The 23,054-nt window shown below is 38.1% G+C and overlaps 1 protein-coding gene across 2 annotated transcripts; it reads right to left on the bottom strand.

Annotated features, from left to right (window-relative positions):
• Window positions 1-5,718: 5,718 nt before the first annotated feature.
• On the bottom strand, window positions 5,719-8,016 carry pou3f3a (POU class 3 homeobox 3a). 2 transcript variants are annotated; one of them, XM_073846143.1, is made up of 2 exons: window positions 6,172-8,016; window positions 5,719-5,958 (listed from the first exon to the last, which is right to left on the bottom strand). In XM_073846143.1, the coding sequence occupies exons 1-2, from the start codon at window positions 7,396-7,398 to the stop codon at window positions 5,848-5,850; spliced, it is 1,338 nt and encodes a 445-aa protein (XP_073702244.1). In that variant the 5' UTR covers window positions 7,399-8,016; the 3' UTR covers window positions 5,719-5,847. The 2 variants fall into 2 exon arrangements, with proteins under 2 accessions (XP_073702244.1, XP_073702245.1); XM_073846144.1 differs by having other exon boundaries at window positions 5,779-5,958; window positions 6,132-8,016.
• Between the last annotated feature and the right edge of the window lie 15,038 nt (window positions 8,017-23,054).

Here is a 23,054-nt window from a genome sequence, read left to right as displayed (position 1 = left end):
CGGAGCGTGTGACAGCAGAAAGAAGACGACGCGTAGATCGCCCAAAGTTTCTGTTTATTTCTGTTTGCATTTAGGTTAAGGAGGAATGCGGCACCATAACGTATTATGTCACGATTACGCGTGTACATTTTGTGTGTGCGCGTGATATTTTTCCCTCTCTGCCGCCCTTATCGTGGCGCTTTGATACAGAAGCCCTAATGACTAAGCCAGAATAGCAGGATTAACACATGATGCATAATAACAGTCTTGTGTTCATCACTTCTGAACAAGGTTTGGAGAACAATTACCAGCAATTAAACCACCGCCAGTTATTCAAAGAGATAATTATGTCCTTGGTGTATTGCATCAATTAGCTACTTTTATTTCAGGCCGCAAACTCTCTGCTTCGTCGTATGTGACATGTTTGGAGAGGTTTGAACAACAGGAATTCCTGCACTTATCCACCATAAGCACAGTGAAATATGAGCACAGAGAAAGTGAAAAGTATCCTCTCATCTATGAAAGGATTATGTTGTTCTGCCATTTTGTTGTCCCTCATAATAACGACGTGTGGCCCAAGGAGAAATCTCTCTGAAGTGACAATTTGGATTTGACATCCCAACCGAATCCTTCTGAATTCTCCAAAACAGAAGATTAAAACCAAACAGTCCTGAATATGGATTGAGGATGATTTTCTCGAGCTGCCAAATGGCTCGTCGTCGTATAGGCCTCTCGTGTATATTGAATTCAGTCTCCGCGACGGGCCGAGGTGCATACTGTAATAGCATTTCAGGAGAGGCCTGTTGGGGCCGTTTTCTAATGCCGAGACCTTATTCGATGGGTTTAGGTCCACATTTTTTCCATTCTTTCCAAGGGAGATTGAGGCTCTAAGAGCTTAGCTGAAATTCAGATGTGCCCTTGAAGAGATATGGCTTTGTGCTTTCTGATGACCTCAATACAATTCTGACTCAATCCATTCAGACAAAGATTTGACCTTAACAAATTGTGCCGTGACTACAATGAGTTGAATTTAAAACAGCTTGAAAGGGCTCTCGATAATGTGTAAGTGTTCTTCAGAAACAGCAAAAACATGCTAATGCAAATATTCGCAGGCAGACGTGCCGCGCGCATTTGGAAAACACCAAACGAGTATGCTAAACGAACATGTTTGTTTCACAAAAACACAAAGGAGTCGGAGAAGCGCTGGCAGATTTTGTTGAATTGTGATGTTTCTTTTACCTTTTTTAGGGCCTCAAGGGTATAATGGCTAACTCCAAATACCTGTGTCCAATTGTAAGTAATCTATTAAACCACAGAGCCCACAGCTTATTTCCCCTCTGCTTCACATCCTCCAGTTAATGTGATAGCTACAACAAAATCAGGAACACCTTTCACCTCTAGTTCTCTACTGGCGTCTTTCATTCTCTCTCGCACACTCATATGCATATTTACGATTGTTGCCTATTGAATTATGAGCTGGAAAGTGTGTTAGACGCACTTAGTATCACATAATGTTGGGATTCTAAGGATTTAGGCTCTGCCACGTGTAGAGTCAGTTTGTTGCTAAGCATTTGAATGTGTGCCTTCGGTCCCCCACTTCCTCAAGTTCCAGGGGCCGGTCGGAGGCAGCGATGCGTTGGCCGTCAGCCCCCGTACTCCTCAATGGGCAGGCTCTGACATGCTGTCACCTTGGCAACTGCTGCCAGGGTAATGTGCCTGGCAGGCTAACTGACCTCAGCTGGCAGTGTGCCACGGGCTTGCAGCAGGTGTGTGACAGTGAAGGTCCCTCGGCCGCTAATCCAGCCGTCTTGTATAGCCTCGGACGTTGCTCGACCGCATCTATTGGCCGAAGGTCTGATGGGAATTGTGAGGAAAGAAAACGTTATGCTGTGTAGCCAGACACCGTTAGAGCACTGGCTGGTCGGGAGAGAACAAAAAACACAGCTTTTAAGAAATTAGAAATAAATACATCACTAGGAACATTTTAATTAGCTCTAAATCCCACACTTGTGTACACTAGGTAAACATATGCAGTTGAATAGCTTTTAAAAAGACATTTAAAGGTTTAATCTTGGGTATAATGACTTGTTAGCATTTCTAATTTTATTATTTTTATTTTTTAGTATGTTATTATTATGTAAAGCCAAAAAGGAAATAAAGATTGTAGCACGTGTTATTTACAACTTTTCGGAGACACTTAAGCACGGATTTTTTTTATTTTTTTTTTAATTAGCAATTATAATTTATGTTCAAAGTTAGAAGTTCATTCAGTATTGTTTTATCGATATAAAAAGGTTTGATATTGATACTCTACTCGTGCGGGACGGAATTCCAAAAGATGGCGCTAAAGAAATATGAGAGGGGAAGATTTCCTTTCTATGGTCTATATGGATGAAATTTACGTTTAAAAAATATGATCTCAAAAAGCAGTGTGGAAAAAAACCGATTCATACAAATACTCAAATTCGACTTTAACTGTTATACGTTTAGTTACACAAATTTGATAGGTTAAGAAAAGTCCGAGTTAAGATATATTTTTGTTATTGTGACTGCATTATATAGTCTATACATAAAATCTTCACACAGAACAGAACTATAAAATATAAAATAAAAAGAAAATGCTTATATATGAAAATTATAATAATAATTAGTTTGCGTAGTAACGTGCGTACAATGTTTTTAAATGTATTTATTTACTTTATTTAATAATATTTATTTTTACTACTTTTTAGAATCTTTTATTAGGCTACAGGTCTAGAGAGGATAAATAGACGTAGGCTACGCGTGTATTTTCAATCTTAAAGGTAGAAATCCTCACAGTTTTATATTTTGTAATTCATGGTCTCACCCATAAGACGAAGAAAAAGAATATAATAAGAAACCATTTTCATCACATCACTTAAAATCATTACAGTTATTATTAATTTTGTTTCACTGGGGATGCACAGTCGATGTCTTTTCATACATTAGTTGACGGATACACTGTTTTTAATGTTTGCTCACTTTGGAACCATTGCAAATATACTTTTATTAAAAAATATATGCTTTATTTACGAATATGCTGTAAAACCCAAAATTAAAACGAGTTAACAGTAATATAACCAGCCTATCAAGTCTTGTTTTCATTCAGTTTATTACTGCTAATCATAAAGTTTGTAATAAAAGTGCATTTGAGACAGTTTTGGACAGAAACTGAAAGCTTTACAAACTCTTCCTCTGGATGTGTGAGCGATGCTATTAACATTGAGTATATTGCATGAAGGGTGGGGCGCGTCCTTATAACCACAGGTTGAATTTCGTTGCCACGCAACGGATGTAAGGTAAATCATCCGCGAAATTTAAATCTTCAAGAGAAGGATCGTGTGTTTGGCTGAATAGTCACTACCACACAAAAGTTCTGCGGAAAAGAAAAAAAAAAATCAGCTGCACTCCCAAGTCTCAACAGAAGCGTCGTTCAGCTGGAAGGTTAGTGTTGCGCCTTAGCTGAAAGAGTGCAAAGCCAGCTATTTCAAACATAGCAGAAATGAATACAAATGGGAGAAATTGCCAAACTTGTCTTGATGAAAATTAAGGGCCAACAGTTGTGCTGTACCCCAGCAGAAACGGTCGGTTTACAGAAAAAAAAAAAAAAAAGCAATTCAGTCACACAATCGTTTTTGCACGCTTTTACATTGCAATCTGATGGAAGGATCTAGGCCCTTTTGCACTCAGAGAGCTACGTGGCAAGCATACGAATTTCCATGCATACAAATTCACTCCTGCTTTAGAGCGTGCACGGAATGGATTCCAAATTACGTCACTCGCTGAGCGGGACGCTCGTGCTTTTTTCAAATTTAAATTTGAAAACAAATAAAAACATTTTACGAAATGAACGCTCACAGAATGAAGCCAGATACATCAATTGTTTGCTGAAGACACGGCAATTTAATACGATGCTTTTGAATTACAATAAATGAAATTTTGCAGTTTGTTTAATGCTGAGATATTTCAGTTGTTTTATTCAGTTCATCCAGATGTTTTCTGAAAAGACCCGGAGTAAACAATAAAATAATTTTTGTTTGAAATTCTACAAAGAAAGCGGTAAATGAGTTGTCCATTGAGGCAATAATCGCTGGTAACCATGATTTATGTGTCAAATACTTAAAACGAGGAAAACACACACTAAGAAACTTCCAAAGCATTCTACTGAGACTACACTGCAAGTAAAGCAAAATATGGAAATTATTACCCTGGTTTAATGAGGAAAATACTTTTGAGTAATCTGAATAGTGCAACACATTTCCATGTCTCTTTGATGCTATCGTGCTTTATAATATGATTTATACCTAGAGACATTTCTTTGTTTTTTGAGAAGCGAGAAGGCCTCAGAATGTTTTGATAATTTATATTCAGTTGAGAGGAAAAATAATCTAGCGTAGGCCTATGTCAGCTGGTATAATGCATAGGCCTAATAATTAGTAGGCCTACAATAGGAAAACTGTGTAACTCAGGTTTCAGTTTCAGGTTTGGGATACCCCCACAACCCCGGACTATTTGGAGTCTCAGAAAATCTTTAAGTCATTGACGAAAAGGTTTTGTAATAAAATGTAAATGTAATAGATATTTGTTTTTGCAACGACGACGTGAAGCTTACTTGATAAACGCCGTTAATATAGCAGATAGATAGTATATAGACAATTACATGTTATGGTTGTTTCTTTTGTATTTTGTAAAGAAAAAAACATAGGCTATACAGAAAAACAGGCTAACAGAAAGAAAAAAAAATAAGACAATGAGGATATGACAATGCAAGGTAAAAACATTTGGGAAGTTCTCCCACTTCCATTTTCAGGCCAAGGGTCTGAAGATCGAGATAAAAATCTCTTCGTAGCCTATATATTTTATAAGTCTCAGTAATTGTCTAGGCGAAAAGATACAAATATTAGTAATGTGTTTTAATTTAGACTTTCGTTTTAATATTTGAACAAATTGCAAAACAAAGAAAGAAAACAAGATAGAAAGGAAGAAAAAGAAATAATAGAAAGAAAGTTGCACGGATGCAGCTGAAAGCTATCAGATTTATTGTTCTCATTCACTTCTCGCTGAGTCAGTACTGAACTTAAATAACAACCACGGGGGAAACGGTTTGACAACGGTTTGTTTAAGCTTCGTCAACGTGTTTGTGTACAATATCTGTATATAATAACAAGTGTAATACTAACAGTATAAAATATAATCAATGTTTAAAATGGCAGGGGGAAGGCCTACAAGAGATGCTACTAGGTTGAAAGTCATCACAGCGCGCAACAAATCTGTCATTTGCTCCTGAAAATATTTGAAATTGATTTTAGTGAAAAATATAAAGCAAATCATTGAAATTAACACAGAGAATTCATTTTGCCAAATTTACACAGCCTTGTTATCAAAACCCACCAAAAAATCTGCCTGGAAAAAGCAGTGAAGAGAGGGCAATATCCACGATTATTCAGCCAAACAACAACAAAAAGTGTTTACAAGGGGTCGGCTGAAATTGGAAAATAAGTGCAGCTTGAGAGTAATCAATTTTTTTTTTCTTTTTCCTTATTTTTTTTTTTCTTAAGAGTTTTCTCTGTGTAAAAGCTATTCACAGAAGTGTGGTCCACAAAAATACTATGAGATAGAAAAGGTGTAGTTTGTTGCACATAATGCTCCAAGAGTAGACAAGACAATTCCGTTTTGTTAAAATGAGTAATATAATTCCTGTGCGTAAAATTGATACGTGTCCTGGGGTAAATTCTTCCACTGTTTAATATTTAATGTTTGTCTGCATTGATCCGTGTCCTTGGGAGTTCTTTTGTAATTTCGATCCATAAAGTCTATGTTGGCTTTGGGCTGGTTACGATTTCGGTGTCAGTGCACCAGAATCTCCTGGCCATAGGAGCTCGCAGTTGTCACGTTGTGGTTGCTGTCCGGTTCATCTTTCAAACTTGCACCTTTTAAGTAATCTACCACAAAACTCCCCTGAAACACAGAGCAAACATAGTCATTTAGCGTTAGGGACATTGGAGGATAAAACGAAGAGCTTTTAAAGATTTCAGTTTTGGCTTCTCTCGTAATATACATAGAATATTTGTGATATCTTGCTGACTTGAAGTGTGTATAAAATGATTTGTTCTACGTCTCAGTGAACATACGTTTGCAGTCCATGGACGGAGGCGGTGTGTCTGCACTCACGTTGCCGGCATGGGTGTACACGTCCTCGGGCGTCTGAGGGACCCCGGGCGGCGTCATCCTCTTCTCCTTCTGCCTTCGGTTGCAGAACCAGACCCGAACCACCTCCTTTTCCAGCTGGAGGTTGTCCGCCAGACTGGTTATCTCCTGCGCTGACGGTTTGGGGCATTTCAAAAAATGGCTCTCCAAGGCTCCCTTCACGCTCACCTCGATGGAGGTGCGCTTCTTTCGTTTCCTGCCTTGGGCTGCTATTTTGTCGATGCTGGTGGGACTGCCCGTGGTCGAGTCGGCCTCCTCCAGCCACTTGTTCAGCAGCGGCTTGAGTTTGCACATGTTTTTAAAGCTCAGCTGGAGAGCCTCAAATCTGCAAATGGTGGTTTGCGAGAAAACATTCCCGTAAAGAGTTCCCAGCGCTAACCCGACGTCGGCTTGAGTAAACCCCAGTTTGATCCGACGCTGCTTAAACTGTTTGGCAAACTGCTCCAGGTCGTCGGAGGTCGGTGTATCCTCGTCTGAGTGCGAGTCGTGGCTGTTCACTCCCGCGTGGTGCTGGTGGTGGTGGTGGTGAGGGTGCTGCTGCTGATGGTGGTGGTGGTGATGATGGTGATCCATTTCTGGAGAGTCTCCTCGCATAAGCCCCGGGTGGACCAAACTCCCAGGAGGGTTCAACATCCCGTTGACTGTGAAACCGCCCGGTTGGGAGTAGATGAGAGATTGCTGGGACTGCTGCTGTCCTCCTGTGATGGTGGGGATGTGAGAGGCTGTAGTGCCACCCCATGCGCTTTGGTGCGACTGGTGAGCCCCTAAATGCGAGGCTCTGTGGTGCAACGCGGTGCCCGAGTGTAAATCTTCTCTGTTTGAACTGTTCTTCACGTCTTGTTGCTGTGGGCTCCCGGCCATGCCAACTGGGCTGGAGGACCAAGGGGAGCCGGCTTCCGCCGCTGCAGCGGCTGCGGCGGCGGCGGCTGCGGCAGCCGCATGTGGCAGCGAGGTAACCCACTGATGGGCATGGCTCAGCATGTGCCCCCCGTTACTGGCCGTCATGGCTCCTTGCATGAAGTCGCTCTGCACCATCTTGACCGCGGGGTCTCCCCTGTAACCTCCCGACACCGATGTTACGGCACCGCTTCCCGGCTGCATGCCACCACCTCCGGACTCAGAGTGCACGATCGAGGCTGATGAGAGAATGCTATTGCTGGCCAGGTAAGGATTGGAAGCCGCTGTGGCCATCCCCCCTCACCACTTTGAACAATTCTACTTATTATTCCCCCTCCCCGTATTGTCGTAACTTTTTTTCCAAGCCTCTAAGGCACGCACTATTTCATGAATAATTCAAGCTGGAAAAGTATGCGTGGTATTTTGATTTTGGTCCACCGGCAGCACAGCAAAATATTGCAAAAATATATCCGTCAAAATCTCCTTTTATCGTAAGCAAAAGGAGAAAGAAATACCTTCGGCGTAGAAATCCACATTATGCATGGAAGTTGTTTTTACAATTGCATTCCATTCTTAATATCATTGTCTTAAAGACCAATTACGAAACCAAAAAGTCTTGTTTGTTCTTCTTCACATCAACTTCACGTGACGGTCACACAAATCCCACACCGAACTTCATCGTGCGCTCTCTTGACTTGATGTGGAGGCTCATCAGAAGAAGACGCTCCTTTGTAAACTTCTCTCTCGTCCTGCAACCCACAAGGCGTTTTCTTACCGAGTCTTGCTTCTCATATTTCTTCGTTTCACAGAGTCCATCTGACGTTAATCTTCAATACGTTCGATTGCACGCAACTCTATTAAATGCAAGTGCAATAGAGAGCTTTCACTGTCCTCGCTCGCTCCGTTCCTCTCTCTGAGCGCGAGAACACGCGAATGTTTACGTTCAGCCCCCGCGTGCGCACACCATCCACATCCTTCACCCAATTACGGCGAGGAAGTTTCTACGAGATTGATGCTCATTGGATATCCTTCGGGAGAGTGACAGATCTTAGGGCACAGCTAAGAAATCACGTCAAGGCGTTGCAATTTGCTATGTCTAATTTGGATATGTCAACATACGAATAAAAGTGACTAGACCTTCTATCCGAACAGGAAGCTTTAGTTGATATAATTCTAGTGCACTGCATTATTGGCTTCTGTTAACGACGCAGTAGAGGTTCTGTTTTTGTCACAGAGGAAATTGTTTGGCTTGTTTTCGTCTCAGGGTTTATTTTACTTCAAGTTAGTCTTTTGTCTGCAACAGGAATTTAAATGTTAAAATGAATATCTGATGATGATAAATTATAATTGTGTATGATATTTTAGCTATGGGCATGTTAACAAATAAACAGGGAAATCAGAATAGATGAGATAGATTAAACAATGCAAACAACAGGCAGATAAAACATTATGAATTTCAGCTTTTGCTTAGGGGTACGAATGAAGTAAGCATAGATTAGATTTTTATCCAGAAATGTATGTAATCTACTATTACCACCATGTAAAACCTGACAATTTAACGGAAAGCATGTTTAATAGTTTATTAAGATTTATTCTGAGAATAAAGCAGAGTCATTTCAAAGCAGGAGCGTGTTAACTTTTAAACTGATTTATTTATTTATTTAATTTATGAATTATCTGCACCTCTTTGGTACAACGAGGTTATATTTATAAAACACACAAACAAAGCACAAATAAACACAATCGTCTTAATAATTATAAACTAGGCTATATTTCATATCGTTTAATTTGTTTCAGTGCAGTGGTAACTCTGGAAGATGGAACTTAAGCAAATATACATCAGGCCTTTCAGGTCAAAAAAGACCCATCAGATGAATAAAAAAACACGTCGTATTAAGTGGTGATTTATTATTATTGTTTGTTTATTTGTAGACTGATCCACCCCTGGTATAGCCTACATATAACCTATTGTATAGTGTCGAGGACAGGGACACTCGTGCACTGCGAGCGATGAACAGTTAGTGCTGATTTTCATTTGCATAAATTTTCATATGTTTAAGTGAAAATAATAGCGGAGCGGAGGAGAGCGGGATTCACTCGAGACGGAGCAAGAGAGAGAGGGGCTGCGCTGGAATCATTCCTGCGGTAAGATATATACCTCTCCCTCTCCTTCTCACTCTCTCCGTCTGAATGTTTTGTTTTAATCACGAAAAACTGTCTATTTTGGATTTAAGATCCATGTTGATATTGTGCGCTCGTAAACTCTGCAGTAAAGGGTATATCTGTGCAGAGCTTGTTGTTCAGCGAGGGCCCTGCGCTGACTGTGATAGCCTACAAACTCTGAAAATCACATTATTTATATAAAATAAAAGCGGTTTTGCTCGAGGGCCAATAATGGTAGGCTAGCAAACGCATCATAGCACAAGGATGCAGAGGGTTAAATGACATCAACTCCTTGACAATTTCATTAAGCTTCTTAGCTTCTTAAGCAAAGACTTCCAGGACTTTATATCGTGGACTTATAAGGTAGACTTCTTATTTATTTTTTATTTTTTTGAACTTCCAAAGATATTACTAATTAGTTATTAAAAGTGTAGTTAATCGAGTTTCTGCAATTTGAAAAGAAATAAGTTCGTGTAGTTTTAAGACCAGCTGGACACGCAAGTCTGTTTTTCAGGAGCCCAACTCTTTAAAACTACGCGTGTTAACAGCTTATGAGTCGAATGTAATTTCTATTGCCTGTTTTAAAATGAGCTATCTGATTTCAGTTTTCCAAAATGTAATCTAAAATAAGACTGATCAATCAAAATCCCATGTAAAGTGTCAGTCAGAGATTTGCCGTAACAGCATTTCTGAATTAAGTCTAACATGACCCTCCTTGTAACAGGTCATGATACGTTTATAACTGGAAATATGTAGTCTATCAGCTGGCATGGTTACATAGATGATCCATCAATCACTGTCCGACAAAGTCAAAGTTAACAATGGCGCAGTGTGTCATTTGTAAATTAAGATACTTTATTTCTTGTTACGCCTTCGTTTTACTCACTAATTGACGCTTGCTATATAAAAGCTTGTTTTATTTGAGGTTAAAGTCTGTTTTCTTTCAAAGTTGCCATGAAATAGCGAGGACAACTTTATACCGCCATAATTGTGTTTCAAGATAATTCTTGAAAAATTTTATTTGTTATTTATTTTTTACAGATTTGTTCTTTTTTATCCTCTCTGACTTTGTCATTGACTACATACAAACATCTTTTCTCCTATAAAAACGGAAATGTAAAATTGTATTTTTTTATTATTAGCAGGATTATATTAAAATGTGTGCTGTTTCATGCTGTTTTAGCCTCCAAAATGATTAATTGTAAAACTGTAATAAATTGTTAATATATGTATTATAGTCACTGCCATTCCAAAGTTAGACAAATGGGATCTAATAGAAATTTGTTTAAGAAATTAAAAAGCAAAATCGTAATGGCGGCATATCTAAAATTATAAGATAACTTTGTAGACTATACTCCCATTCTTAAAGTTGATGCAATATTATACTTAAATATGTAAATAATGTACATAATCTATTAATAACCACATAAATAAAAGGTTCTTGCGTAAATGAGGATAAGTTTCCCCCAAATGATTGTGCTGCCTACCACACACACACACACACACACACACACACACACACACACACACACACACACACACACACACACACACACACACACACACACACACACACACACACACACACACACACACATGTTGGGTTTAGATGTTTTATGGGGACATTCCATTGGCGTTATGGTTTTTATACTGTACAAACCGTACTTTCTATCGCCCTACACCTACCCTACACCTAAACCTAGCCCTCACAGGAGATTGTGCATACTTATACTTCATCAAAAAAACTAATTGTGTATGATATATAAGCCTGTTTCCTCATGGGGACCTGAGAAATGTCCCCACAAGGTCAAAATCTACTGGTATTCCTATCCTTGTGGGGACATTTGGTCCCCACAACGTGATGAATACCAGGTACACACACACACACACACACACACACACACACACACACACACACACACACACACACACACACACACCTATTTCCCCCAGTCCCTGTATTACATTAATCAAAGCACATATTTCCCAAGGGAATCCACACATGGATCACAGTAAATCCTAGTGAAATTGAATCACACAGAGGCCTAACTCAGCAGCCCGGCCGTTATTTTCCATACATATTCTTGAGTGATTTCTTGTAAGAGAAAACATGGGAAATATTTACACCTATTGACATTCACTACTAAATAAGCTGCTATAAATGGGCTCCCTAGCTAGACAAGGCATTGGCGGCGCTATAACCAACCTCATGTTTCCCCTTTAAAGCAGCAACAAAATTTCTACCTTGTTCTCTAGACTAAAGTGCCTTTGCCGGTTATATTGTGTTGAGGTGCGTGATTAGAAATGCTAAACCGTTTCAGATGACTCACTGAAATGACATCACAGAGATGTCGTGAACATTTCCAGCTCTCCAGAGCTGAAACTGTTCAGTCTGAGGAAAGTTTCAAATGTGCTATGCTTCTGCAAGTGACTGCAATCCAAATCTCTTTTCCCCCTGCAGGTAAGAGCAAGTCCCTCTGATAAACACAAGACACACAAGGCCTTCTTTCAGTGAAAGCTCCTTTATAAGGGCGGGATGGCTAGGATTATCTTTCCTTCTGTCCTCGTCTCTCTCTCTCGTGCGCCATCTCAGCTGGCTGAGTATTCTAGCAATGTATAGAAAGTTGTTTTGCACAGATGTTTACATGATATTCTGGATATGACTTCACACTGTGCACTAAAAGCGATTGACTTATTGAGAGATTTGATTAATTTTCTTCTAGAAAGAACACTACAGCTTCTCCGAAAGGCTCTAGCAAAGGTGTTATGTTCTTGGTTTTCTGTGGGTAAAGCTCAAACCAGCTGGAGCAAAAATCACAGAATTGTCCTCTCCTCCTTTATTTCTCATGTGCGGCATTTGCATTTTACTCAGCTTAGCAAAAGAAATAGCCTGCAGCGAGAAAACTCTATCCACTATGCATATAAGAAAGAAAGAGAGGGAGAACGAGAGAATAAAAGACGTGAAAAAGAACACAGACAGGCTGACTGAAAGGAAATGAGAGATCTCAACGCTACTGTCCATTTCCAATGTAGTCGCAAGCCATCATCTGTAATGGGAAAAATGCATCAGCATGCGCCGCTAGACGAAGTGCAATCCACGCGTTCTTTTGTCACCTAACCACGGATATCTTCGCTCTATGGTCTTAAATAGTCTTTTGATGGTATCTCGAGACCAATTTACAGATCTGCTCCATTATTACCGTAGAGCAGACGCATAATGTCGACCCGTCTCTTTTGGGAAGGGGTCATTCTCAGGGAAGTATCTTCGCGTGTTACCTGAGGACGCCACAGGCGTGTTATCATCCTCAGACCCTGCCAACTGTATGTGTCCCCATCTCTTCTGACAACTAAAGGGACCCATCAATGTTTCAGCCCACAGAGAATGACTCAAAGGGCCTTTAAAGTGAGTAAAACCCATTCTCTTTAATTCTGATTACACTCTGAAAGTGTCTTTAGCATGTGGCGGCTAAATTGGGCTATCAGCGCTAAGTAGCGGCGGGGAAGAAAAGAGCCAATTATGCCAGTCAAAGCCAGATGATGATTCTCATCTTCACTCTCTCGAACACACACACACACTCACACACTCGCACACAAACAAAAGAGAGGAGAGGAATACGTGTCTTTTGTTCTAAAATATAGAACTGACACACCTTTGTACGTCTTCACAGTATTGAGAGACACCTACGGATCCACGGTTTCACTCTTACTGACTTCATAATGAGTCTCTACATCTAATATAAATAGCTGGAGGCAGTTTGATATAAATTCATATCCATAACAATCAAGAATACTTATGGTTTAAAAATAAAGCAATACTTGCTAAATCAACCGTGTTGTTTTATTTATTTATTTCATGCACGCTGGATGACTCAAACCCTATCAGATGTTTATTTGTGTGGGATAAAAGCAGAACCTGTAAAACCTTCAACAATGCAGTAAGATTTAACTTAATTCAAGTGACTATATCCTGAGGGTAATTTGTGCCAAATCTGAGCTTCGCTGTGCCTGCATGATTAATGTGCATAGAGGAGTTTATCCCTTCAAACACATTCGCTGTTTTGACAATCTAGCATTCTCAGAATAGTAAGGTGCTGTTCGACTAAAGCACAGTCCATTAACTCCTGATACACTCCTGATCTCCTACTGTTACTGCTGGATGTCATAGATGTGAGTTCATGTGCTTCCACAGTCAACTTTTACGGGCTAGGAAGGGATCAGATGCTCACCACATGAGGACACTTGGAAGAAATGGCTGAGAGACTAAAGAAGAGGACAGAAGTTTGTTCTTCATTCATCGATAAGAGAGAAGGATTTACTGTATCCTGTATCAAGATCCGTCAGTCGGTTTACTTTCGCAGAGTTCATGGGAGAAGGATGTTTCCTTGCAGACTAGATTAAACAAAGAGACATCAAGTTAAAAATGTATAAGGAAGCTTGACACAGACAATTATAGCATGTGAAAAAGTGTTGTCCACTCTTTAAAATAAAGTTTCTTCACGATGCCATAGAAGAACCTTTTTTTGTCTAAATGGTTTCATAAAGAACCTTTCTGTTTTACAAAAAGTTCTTAGTTGTGAAAGATGGTTCTTCAGATTATAATAAGAACCTTTGAAAAAATGGTTCTTTGTGGAACTAAAAATGGTTCTTCTACGGCATCGCTGTGAAGTTAAAGCACCTTTATTTTTATGTGTAACCTATGAAAATGACTTTTTGGTAGTGTAACATAATTTGTCAGGTTAATTAAGTCAGAATGAAGGCTTAGTTTAAAGTTACATGTGTAGAAAGCTTTTTTTTTAAAATGAAACAATTAACTCTTCAATTAAGTCGGCAGTTACAGTATCTTTAAAAGTTTATACACTTGTATGTTTGACTGAATGTATGTTTCTCTTAAGCCTCAAAACCATTTAGTCCATATGTATAAGCAGGCACACAATATCATAAGATGTTGAAGTTGGTTGATCAAAATTCAATATCAATTCAATATCTAATGTTAACATTAATTTGATGTCCAATACCGACGTCCGCTGATATTTTGTTGTTTTTAGGTTGTATAACCAAAATCCAACATTAAGACAACACCAAATTGACGTCAAATACTGACGTCAACCCGATTTTCATTCTCAACCAAAATGCAACATCTGAACAACGCCTGGTCCAACATCAGCCTGACGTTATATTGACATCTGGTGCCTGCTGGTATGCTAAGAAATGCAAAATTAAAAATGCTGAAAAAAGAAAATCTGCATAAATATCTACAAAAAATGTAATAAATGGAGACATGAAGAAAAAAGCTGCCAACAAGTGTGGCAAACGTGTAAAGTATGAGGTTGGAAAAGCATCTCAAGAAGCTGGTTGAGAAAATGCCAAGACCGGGCACTTTGAAGAGTTTAAAACATATGTGCGTGTTTATTTATTTAGTCTTGCCGTATCTACACTCATAAAAATATATTTATCTAAATGGTTCCATAAAGAACCTTTTTTACAAAAGGTTCTTTGTGACAAAAGAAGGTTCTTCAGATTATAAAAAGGTAAGAAAGAGATGGTTCTTTAAAGAACCTTTGACTGAATGGTTCTTTGTGGAACCAAAAATGGTGGAAGAACCTTTTAAAGGTTTTTTAAAGCACCAAATTTTATATTTGTGATATATTATACATTTGATAATATGAATTAATTCATCAGTGTCCCTGAATTATTGTATGACATAAACGCTTAAATACATACTGTAAGTTTCCTATGATATCATGTTTTCGGATTCTTTTTTCTTTAACGTTTCTTTCCAAGAATATAATTACATGACTTTTTTTTCTTTTAAAATAATGTGGTTTTACAGAGTTACACATTGTTCCACTGCAACAGAAGACAAATATTTCAGTGGTACTTGGCACCAATGGTGAATATATGCTGTTATAAATAAAAAGCACAATGGCACATAATGGTTCAGAAATGACTTTTAAAGATCTGTTCATTGTGAATACAAGCATAAAATCTGATTTCAAGCTGAATCAACATTATATTTGAGTTTAACTTCTGATTTGTTAAAAAAATATCTTATTGACAGAAGAGGTATTTTTTTCTTGGAATCCACAAAAGTGCTAGGAAAACAGTGTATAATCCTGTAGTTAAAACAGTAACACACACTCTTAAAAATAAAAGTGCTTTAAAAGGTTCTTCACAGCGATTCTACAGAAGAACCATTTTTGGTTCCACAAAGAACCATTTAGTCAAAGGTTCTTTAAAGAACCATCTCTTTCTTACCTTTTTATAATCTGAAGAACCTTCTTTCGCCACAAAGAACCTTATATGAAACAGAAAGGTTCTTCAGATGTTAAAGGTTCTTTACGGAACCATTCAGATAAAAAGGTTCTTCTATGGCATCGTGAAGCACCTTTATTTTTAAGAGTGTAGGACTAGCAGTGAGTTTGATTTCCAGAGAATACATGAACTAATAAAATGTATATCTTAAGTAAGTTGCTTTGCATAAAAAGACACATGTATAAATGTAAAAAAATGTATTAAGTGACAAGCTTTCATCACAAGCCTGAGCATTTCTGTGTATATATGCTTCAAACTGTAAGTTTTATGAGGTTTTAGAACAATGAAGCATCTCTTTTACCCCCTTCCACCCATAGAGAATGTCAATTTTGCTAATACGTGAAGGCAGATTCCCAATCAACCCGTCTCAGAGCCGCAAAACTTCTCTGAAGATCAACTGCAGTTGTAAAGCCGAACTAAAAGAAGTTGAAATAAAGCTTTCCTTCTCTGTCTCTCGCAAACTCCTTCTGTTCTGTGGTTTATTCCCCTCCCCGCACTTTTCTGGTCTTTCTTCACATCCCTTATCTCTTTCTCACAAGAGCTTCCACAGTCTGTGGTGCTCAACAGGCTGTCACTGCTCAAACACTGCTTCATAAAAGCACCAACATCACACAGAAACAAACATACACTAACACGCACACACACACACACACACACACACACACACACACACACACACACACACACACACACACACACACACACACACACACACACTGTACACCTCAGTATAGGGAAACATATACACAGCTACCCACAGACACTTGTGAAAAGCCTAAAGTCATGTAAACTAACAAAAATTTCTCCGAATATATAGACAGACAGTCACACATATAGTTACCACACATAGATTTGAGTGTTATGTGTTTCTTTTGTGTCTATTATGTCTTCTTTGTGTCTGATGTTATATGTTTGCTACTAAGAAATCCACAATATAGCAATAGGGTAGCTTATGGGTACATTTCAGTACAAGAACTGTATTGAAACAAGTTCAGTACAAGTCTTTGTTCAAAAGGTGATAAAACCAGAGTATGATCACGTCATAATCTCAGTTCATTTGATGTATAAAACTGTCAATGTACAGATATACTGTAATCACATTTAATTAATACATGTTATATTTCACACGTAAGTCGTTCACAAGTCTATATCATGATTTCAATTTACAAAATCGATAGCAAAAGGAAAAAAATCATCACCTTATTGCAAAGTGTAAATGTTTGTTAGTGTGTAAAGAAAAGTGTTTTGCTCTAAATACTTTTCCCCCATGCATACTTTACGAAATAGTGTCAAGATGTTAAGTTAAACGAGATTACATAAAACAAGACAAGCTAAAAGTTAGTGTCTGATAAAACTACTGGTAAGATTATCGAGCTGAAGTTTTCCTGACAATGTGACAGTGGTTCAGAGTGTCAGCAGATGGTCTTTGTTGTGGCTGATGATTCTTGTTGTTTTAACACTGATTGTTCTCAAACTGAATGTTCCCGACATTCTAATGCTAAAGGTTCCAGATGATTAATTTCACTGGAGTAGAGTAATGCCGTTTCACAACTGATGGAGTGCCAGGACATCATTGGTAATTTCAATGATCTTGGAATGGCTTATGGAACATAAGGCTACTCTGGACAACAGAAATAACAACAAAACTCAAATATATACATGCCTTCATGGAGGCAACATGGGAACAACAGGGTATGACTGTTATCAAGTATACAACTAATGATTGTAAATCTCTGTAGCCAGCACCGAGTTCTGCTGTTGAATACCATTGAAAATAACATAATTTTGTCAACTACAGATACAGAAAATGGCTAAAAATCGCTAATATATTTTTAAAATACGGCTAAAGATGCATATTTTTCATCAACACTTGACCAATTAATACTAGCACTTCCTATTCTATCGCTATTAAAAAAAATCTATAAAAAAAATACTAACTACACTGTAAAATGTTTTCACCAGATTCAACTTAAATACCTAAGTTCAGCTGCTGCCTTAAGATAAAGTTAAGTTAAATCAACTAAAAACAAGTCATTTTAACTTATTACAATAAAATGAGTTGATATAACTTGTGAGTTTAAATGACTTAAGTTGATTTAACTTAAAATCTTAAGGCAGCTGCTAAACTTATGTTTTTAAGTTGAAACTGGTAAAAACATTTTACAGACTTGTCACAGCACTTAGATATTAATGTACTTTTGTTGGTTTAACTGCTTGTAATCATCCTTTGTAAGTTGTTTTGGATGAAAGTTTTCCCAGATATGAAAATATCTAAATTATGTCATGAACTTATGTTTTTTTTTTTTTTTTTTTTTTGAAAAGTTGTGTTTTATGGTCGTTCACAATTGTGACTGGTGGGATAATGTGTGTACTGAATTAACATATTTCTGCAGTCATAAAAAATAAAATATGTCTTAGCCCAGCCATTTTAAATGGGGTTCTAGGGTTACTATTATGAATAAAAACCCTTATACAACACTGATAGGAATACTGAGATAAAATAAAAAATACAACCATCAACGTATTTTAAAATTAAATTTTTTTGTCTACTTGTTTTATGTAATTTTTATATTGTAAATCAATATTGTAACTTATTTGTAACATTTAAACTTTTAATTTAGTGCAATATTTTTTCATTGCAACATTTTAGTGCAATATTCAGTAACAACTGCAATTGGATTTATATTTATACGTAAATTCGCTGTTATCCAACCAGTCACTATTGTGACCATCAACATGTTTACTCATTCTATGACTACACTCAACAAAAAATAATATATGTGAAATCATATATTAATACTAGACACCTAAAAAAATGTGTATCAAAAATACTTGTCATATCTTTATGTTAACATACTTTACTAGCCTTTTGTCTTGGATCTTTGATACAGCATTCATCTTCTCAAGGTGGAATCAGAAAGTAAACTTACATTCTTAAATTCTAAAAATAATAAAAAATAAAATAAAACTTGTTGAAGATACCAGGAATGGACATGGAAGAGTAAATTTCAGGCAAGTAAGAAAATTGTGTGCAGTTGATGTTCACTGGTGGTTTACAGTACATTCTGGGAATTTCACTGGAGAAAACTCACTGCATTGTAACAATTCTGGAAATGGAACTTCCTACTTATTACTGAACTAGGAAGTGGACTGAGATGCACCCTTTAAAACGGTCGTACTGTATATATATATAAACAGTGTTGGAGAAAGTTAGTTGTTGGGTTTTTTATAGTTTGGGGCATTTTTGCCTTTATTAGGATAGTTGACAGGAAGCAAAGTGAAAGAGAAAGAGAAAGAGAAAGGGGGGCAGGATTGGGATCGGGAAAGGTCCACAAGCTGGGACTCAGTCATATTCATATACACAGTGTTGGGAAAAGTTCCTTTTTTTTATTTTTGGAATTTCTTGCCTTTATTAGGATTGGACAGTTAGTTGACAGGAAGCGAAGAGGACAAGAGAGAAAGTGGGGTGGGATCAGGAAAAGGTCCGTGATCTGGGACTCGGGCCCGAAGTGCAATGGCGCTATCAACGTTGACAGGAAAGTTACTTTTAAAAGTAATGCATTACAATATTGCGTTAGTCCCTAAAAAAGTAACTAATTACTTAATTTGTAATTGCGTTATGTTACTTTTCTGTTACTTTTTAAATCTGGATAGGGCATGCTTTTTTGGCAAACATAAAATCCCTTTCACATCAGAAGGTAAAGTGAAAAAGTAAATTCAAGTCTGTACATTAGAATGCAGAAGAAGAGAGTCTTCAGCAATAAAAAAAATAATAGTTTATCTACAGTAATTTTTGCTTATTAGTATCAGCAGCAAAGGCATTTGTTAATAAAATGGCATTAAATAAATAAAGGATAGTTGTGTTATTACATATTTAATTATTGCAGGTTTACGTCATATTCTGCATTTCACTGTTTTTATAATTTTTTTTCTGAATAATGAATCAGTTTTTTTTTTTTTGCGAGTGAGATGAATTAATGCGCATTCACATTTAGTCTAACATAGCTTTATGTGTGTGCTTATTGGGCTATGTAGGCAGCTTTAGGTTTATTAATAAACCTGCGATTAGTCGACTAATGCTTAAAATGAACAACTGCTAGTCGACCAGAAAAATCTATAAGGTAGCTCAAGGTCAGCCTTAGTATTTACCACAGTTTATGAATTCACTATCGTTAACACAATGTTGAAGTATAGATTAACAAAGTGTAGTAAATACTATAACACATTACAGTATATTACAATTTACTACTGTTTACTATAGTAAATACTACAGTTTACTGCAGTACTTTTTACAGTTCATGAATTCACCACAGTTAATACTACAGTATGCTGCATTGTTCTAACTATTTAGTCTAACTATTGTAACATCATGTTTACACAGCACACACAATTTCTCTGCACTTACTCCCGATTTCTATCAACATTGGGGAAAGGAGAGCTCTCAGTCCATAAATGGGAACACATATACATACACACAACAAATGTATATAGACAGATAGATAAAAAGATAGAGCGAGTTTGTATGTACACTTGCTCATTAGTGTGTATGTGTGTATTTGTGTTCACACTCCTGCTGCTCTCTCTTCTATGCTCCCAGTGTGTATTAAAGTTTGATAACCTGTGGACACAGGATCTTCTTTCATCTCCCTCCCTCTCTTCCTGTAGTGCAGACTGTCTGACTAGCAATCTTACCTGCAGTCACTGCATTAAAACGCTTATCCTTAAGTAGCATTTCATATAAAGCCCATGCAAACTACCCAGCAGGCAGCAGCGGCAGCGAACGCAATCAACACAGCTTAAGACACTAGGATTTTTCAGCACACCAGTTTTCACTGAATGAATCTGCCGATTCGCTGATATTTGGCACACGCCGCTTGCCATTTGGTCAGAAACGATGTACGGTTTTTAAAAGTTCTCGAAAGCAGGACATCTGGTGTGCTAAACATCACCACTGCCTCGTCTTCACACGCTGCAATGGCACAGCATCTCTGCTGAAACAGATTTATGGCTTGCCAAGTGTTTTCCAGTAATCCCTGCTGTGTTCCACTGGATGCTGCAGAACAGGAAGTGCCAGCCTCACAGAATATCTGGCATCACGACGTCTGCGAGAAATCCTACGTAGGAATGTTAATCTTTTCTAGTATATGCACAACACGGACATATTCGCAAGCAAACATTAAAATATTTGCACAAGCGAAATTATCTAAAGTAACCGAAAATAAGGAAGAGCAACAGAAGACGTCCAAGCGAGCTTAAGTACACAAAGCGGGTCTTTGAGTGGCAGTGTTTTCGTGGCGTATTTACAGCGCGCATTTAGAGGGCACGGCTCGCTAGTGTGTGTGCTTCGCAGAAATTACCAGTAAAAACCCCTTGCCATGGCACTCAGCAGCCAGCTGGCCCTAGTAGCCTGTGTTGCCCAGGGACTGTGGAAAGCCGGGCTGGCAGAGGGAGGGCAGCTCTAGGGTAGAGAGGACTGGCAGATCCAGGCCTCCAGGGGGTACAGAGACGCACGGAGTCCAGAGAGCAGTCACCCCGCGCTGGAGGAGGAGGACTCGGCCGGGCAGCCTGGCTCTACGGGGACTTCGCTGCTCTTGCCCCACCGCTGTCGTCTTGACCCGCTGACTCCCCATAGATACTGGCACGTTGCCAAGCCGTAATGGCAGACTGCACAAAGGCACTCTGCCAATGTCCTGCTGTGAGTTTGTGACTGGCAATGAATATAAATCAGCTATGCGTGCGTGCGTACGTGTGTGTCTTTTTAAGCTGTTTGAGTCTTAGTCCTCTAATCCATTGAAACCGAATGTGTGCATCTGTATGAATGTCAGTGCGTACCACTATGTTCAGCACTTTTAGGGGTTCACGGGTGAGAAGGTCTGAACACGTTCGCACACCAAGACGCACCTGTGTCCATGAAGATGAAATATGATCAGAACCATCTCTCCAACTGAGAACGGTGTGTGACTTCATGATCTCATATCCCTTGACCCAGCATCATATGCTTCTCAACTTCATCTTCCATGATGTTCAGGAACTGGTACTGAGAAAGTTAGCAGATCACCTTTTATTTCAACACTCATGATGATTGATTGTCAAGGTATGATCTTGAGAAACACCAACATTAAACTCCAAAACCAAATGTGGACTTCCATTTGGTCAATTCGCTATATACTGTATTTGGAAAGGGTCATTTGGTGTTCCTTGTAATCATGAGAGCTCCCCAATTTCACCAGCAGGAAAATAACAGGAAAATTTGACGTTACTTATACTTTTTTGAGTCAAACATTTTATTAAAGTTTGTTTGCTGAAGAAATCACTGATACGTCACATATGTCAGAAGCGCAGAGCGCTGATAATTGTTGTCATGTAGTAAAATTATGGTTTGCCTTACAAAATGTCCTTTAGACAACAACACAAATGATATCTATCCATACCAGTTTCGAAAAGTATGAAGTGGTACAGAGAGCACCAGTTACTGAACACCAGAACACACTATATTTTCTTACAATATCCTTTAGTAACGCACTGATTATCACTGCAGTTAATACCACATTGTGGTATAGTTTATATTAATAAAATGTAGTAAATACTATAATATACTACAGTATATTACAGTATTACTACAATTTACTATAGTAAAAACTAAATTTTACTATAATTTTCAAACTTACTATAGTTAATACTAGAGTATGCTGGAGTATAAATTAACAAAGTATATCAAATACTGTCATACACTACAGTATACTACAGTATACTATAATAAATACTAAAGTTTGCTACAGTATTTATTACAGTTTATAAATTCACTATAGTTAATATTATAGTATGATGCAGTATAAATTAACAAAGTGTACTAAATACTACAGATTACTACAATTTACTACAGTTTACTACAGTATTTATTACAGTTTATGGATTTAACTTTAGTTAATACTATAGCAGTGGCGGAGGCAGAGGGGTGTCCGGGGTGACATCCAATTGGCCACCCCGGGTGCCACCCCAAAATCTTATTTGCTGCTGGCAGTAGCTGATGCTGATTGACATCTCATTTGTCTAAAGAAGTTTTAGAATTTGCCGGCAATTTTGCCGGCAAAGCTGCTTAAGCCATTTTCAAATCAAGACAAGCCAAAGACATGAACATGGTTTCAAGGTAAAACGAATAATATTTGAAATAGGTTTTATAGTTTATTATAAGGTTTGTTTGCTGAGTAACGTTTATTATCCATTGTGTAAGTGAACGAGGCGCAGACAACATCAGTTAACTTAATGAGATTAGAGAGATCAATTCGCACTTTGGACCGTTAATGCTATACTTCATCTGTGCTAGTATTACATGCACATACCATGTATGTACAGGGCTCAAAATTTCGACCGTTTTGTCGCATAGGCTCCCAAAATTTAATCTGCGCAACCTCAAATTATATTTGGAAGCATTTTGATGATAACTCAGCGACAGAGTTGCACTCACGCAGGGACAT

Source organism: Garra rufa, chromosome 8, assembly GCF_049309525.1.
Source record: "Garra rufa chromosome 8, GarRuf1.0, whole genome shotgun sequence".
Classification (NCBI taxonomy): domain Eukaryota; kingdom Metazoa; phylum Chordata; class Actinopteri; order Cypriniformes; family Cyprinidae; genus Garra; species Garra rufa.
The sequence above is the reverse complement of the archived record's forward strand: the minus strand, read 5'-3'. Positions and strand labels throughout refer to the sequence as shown.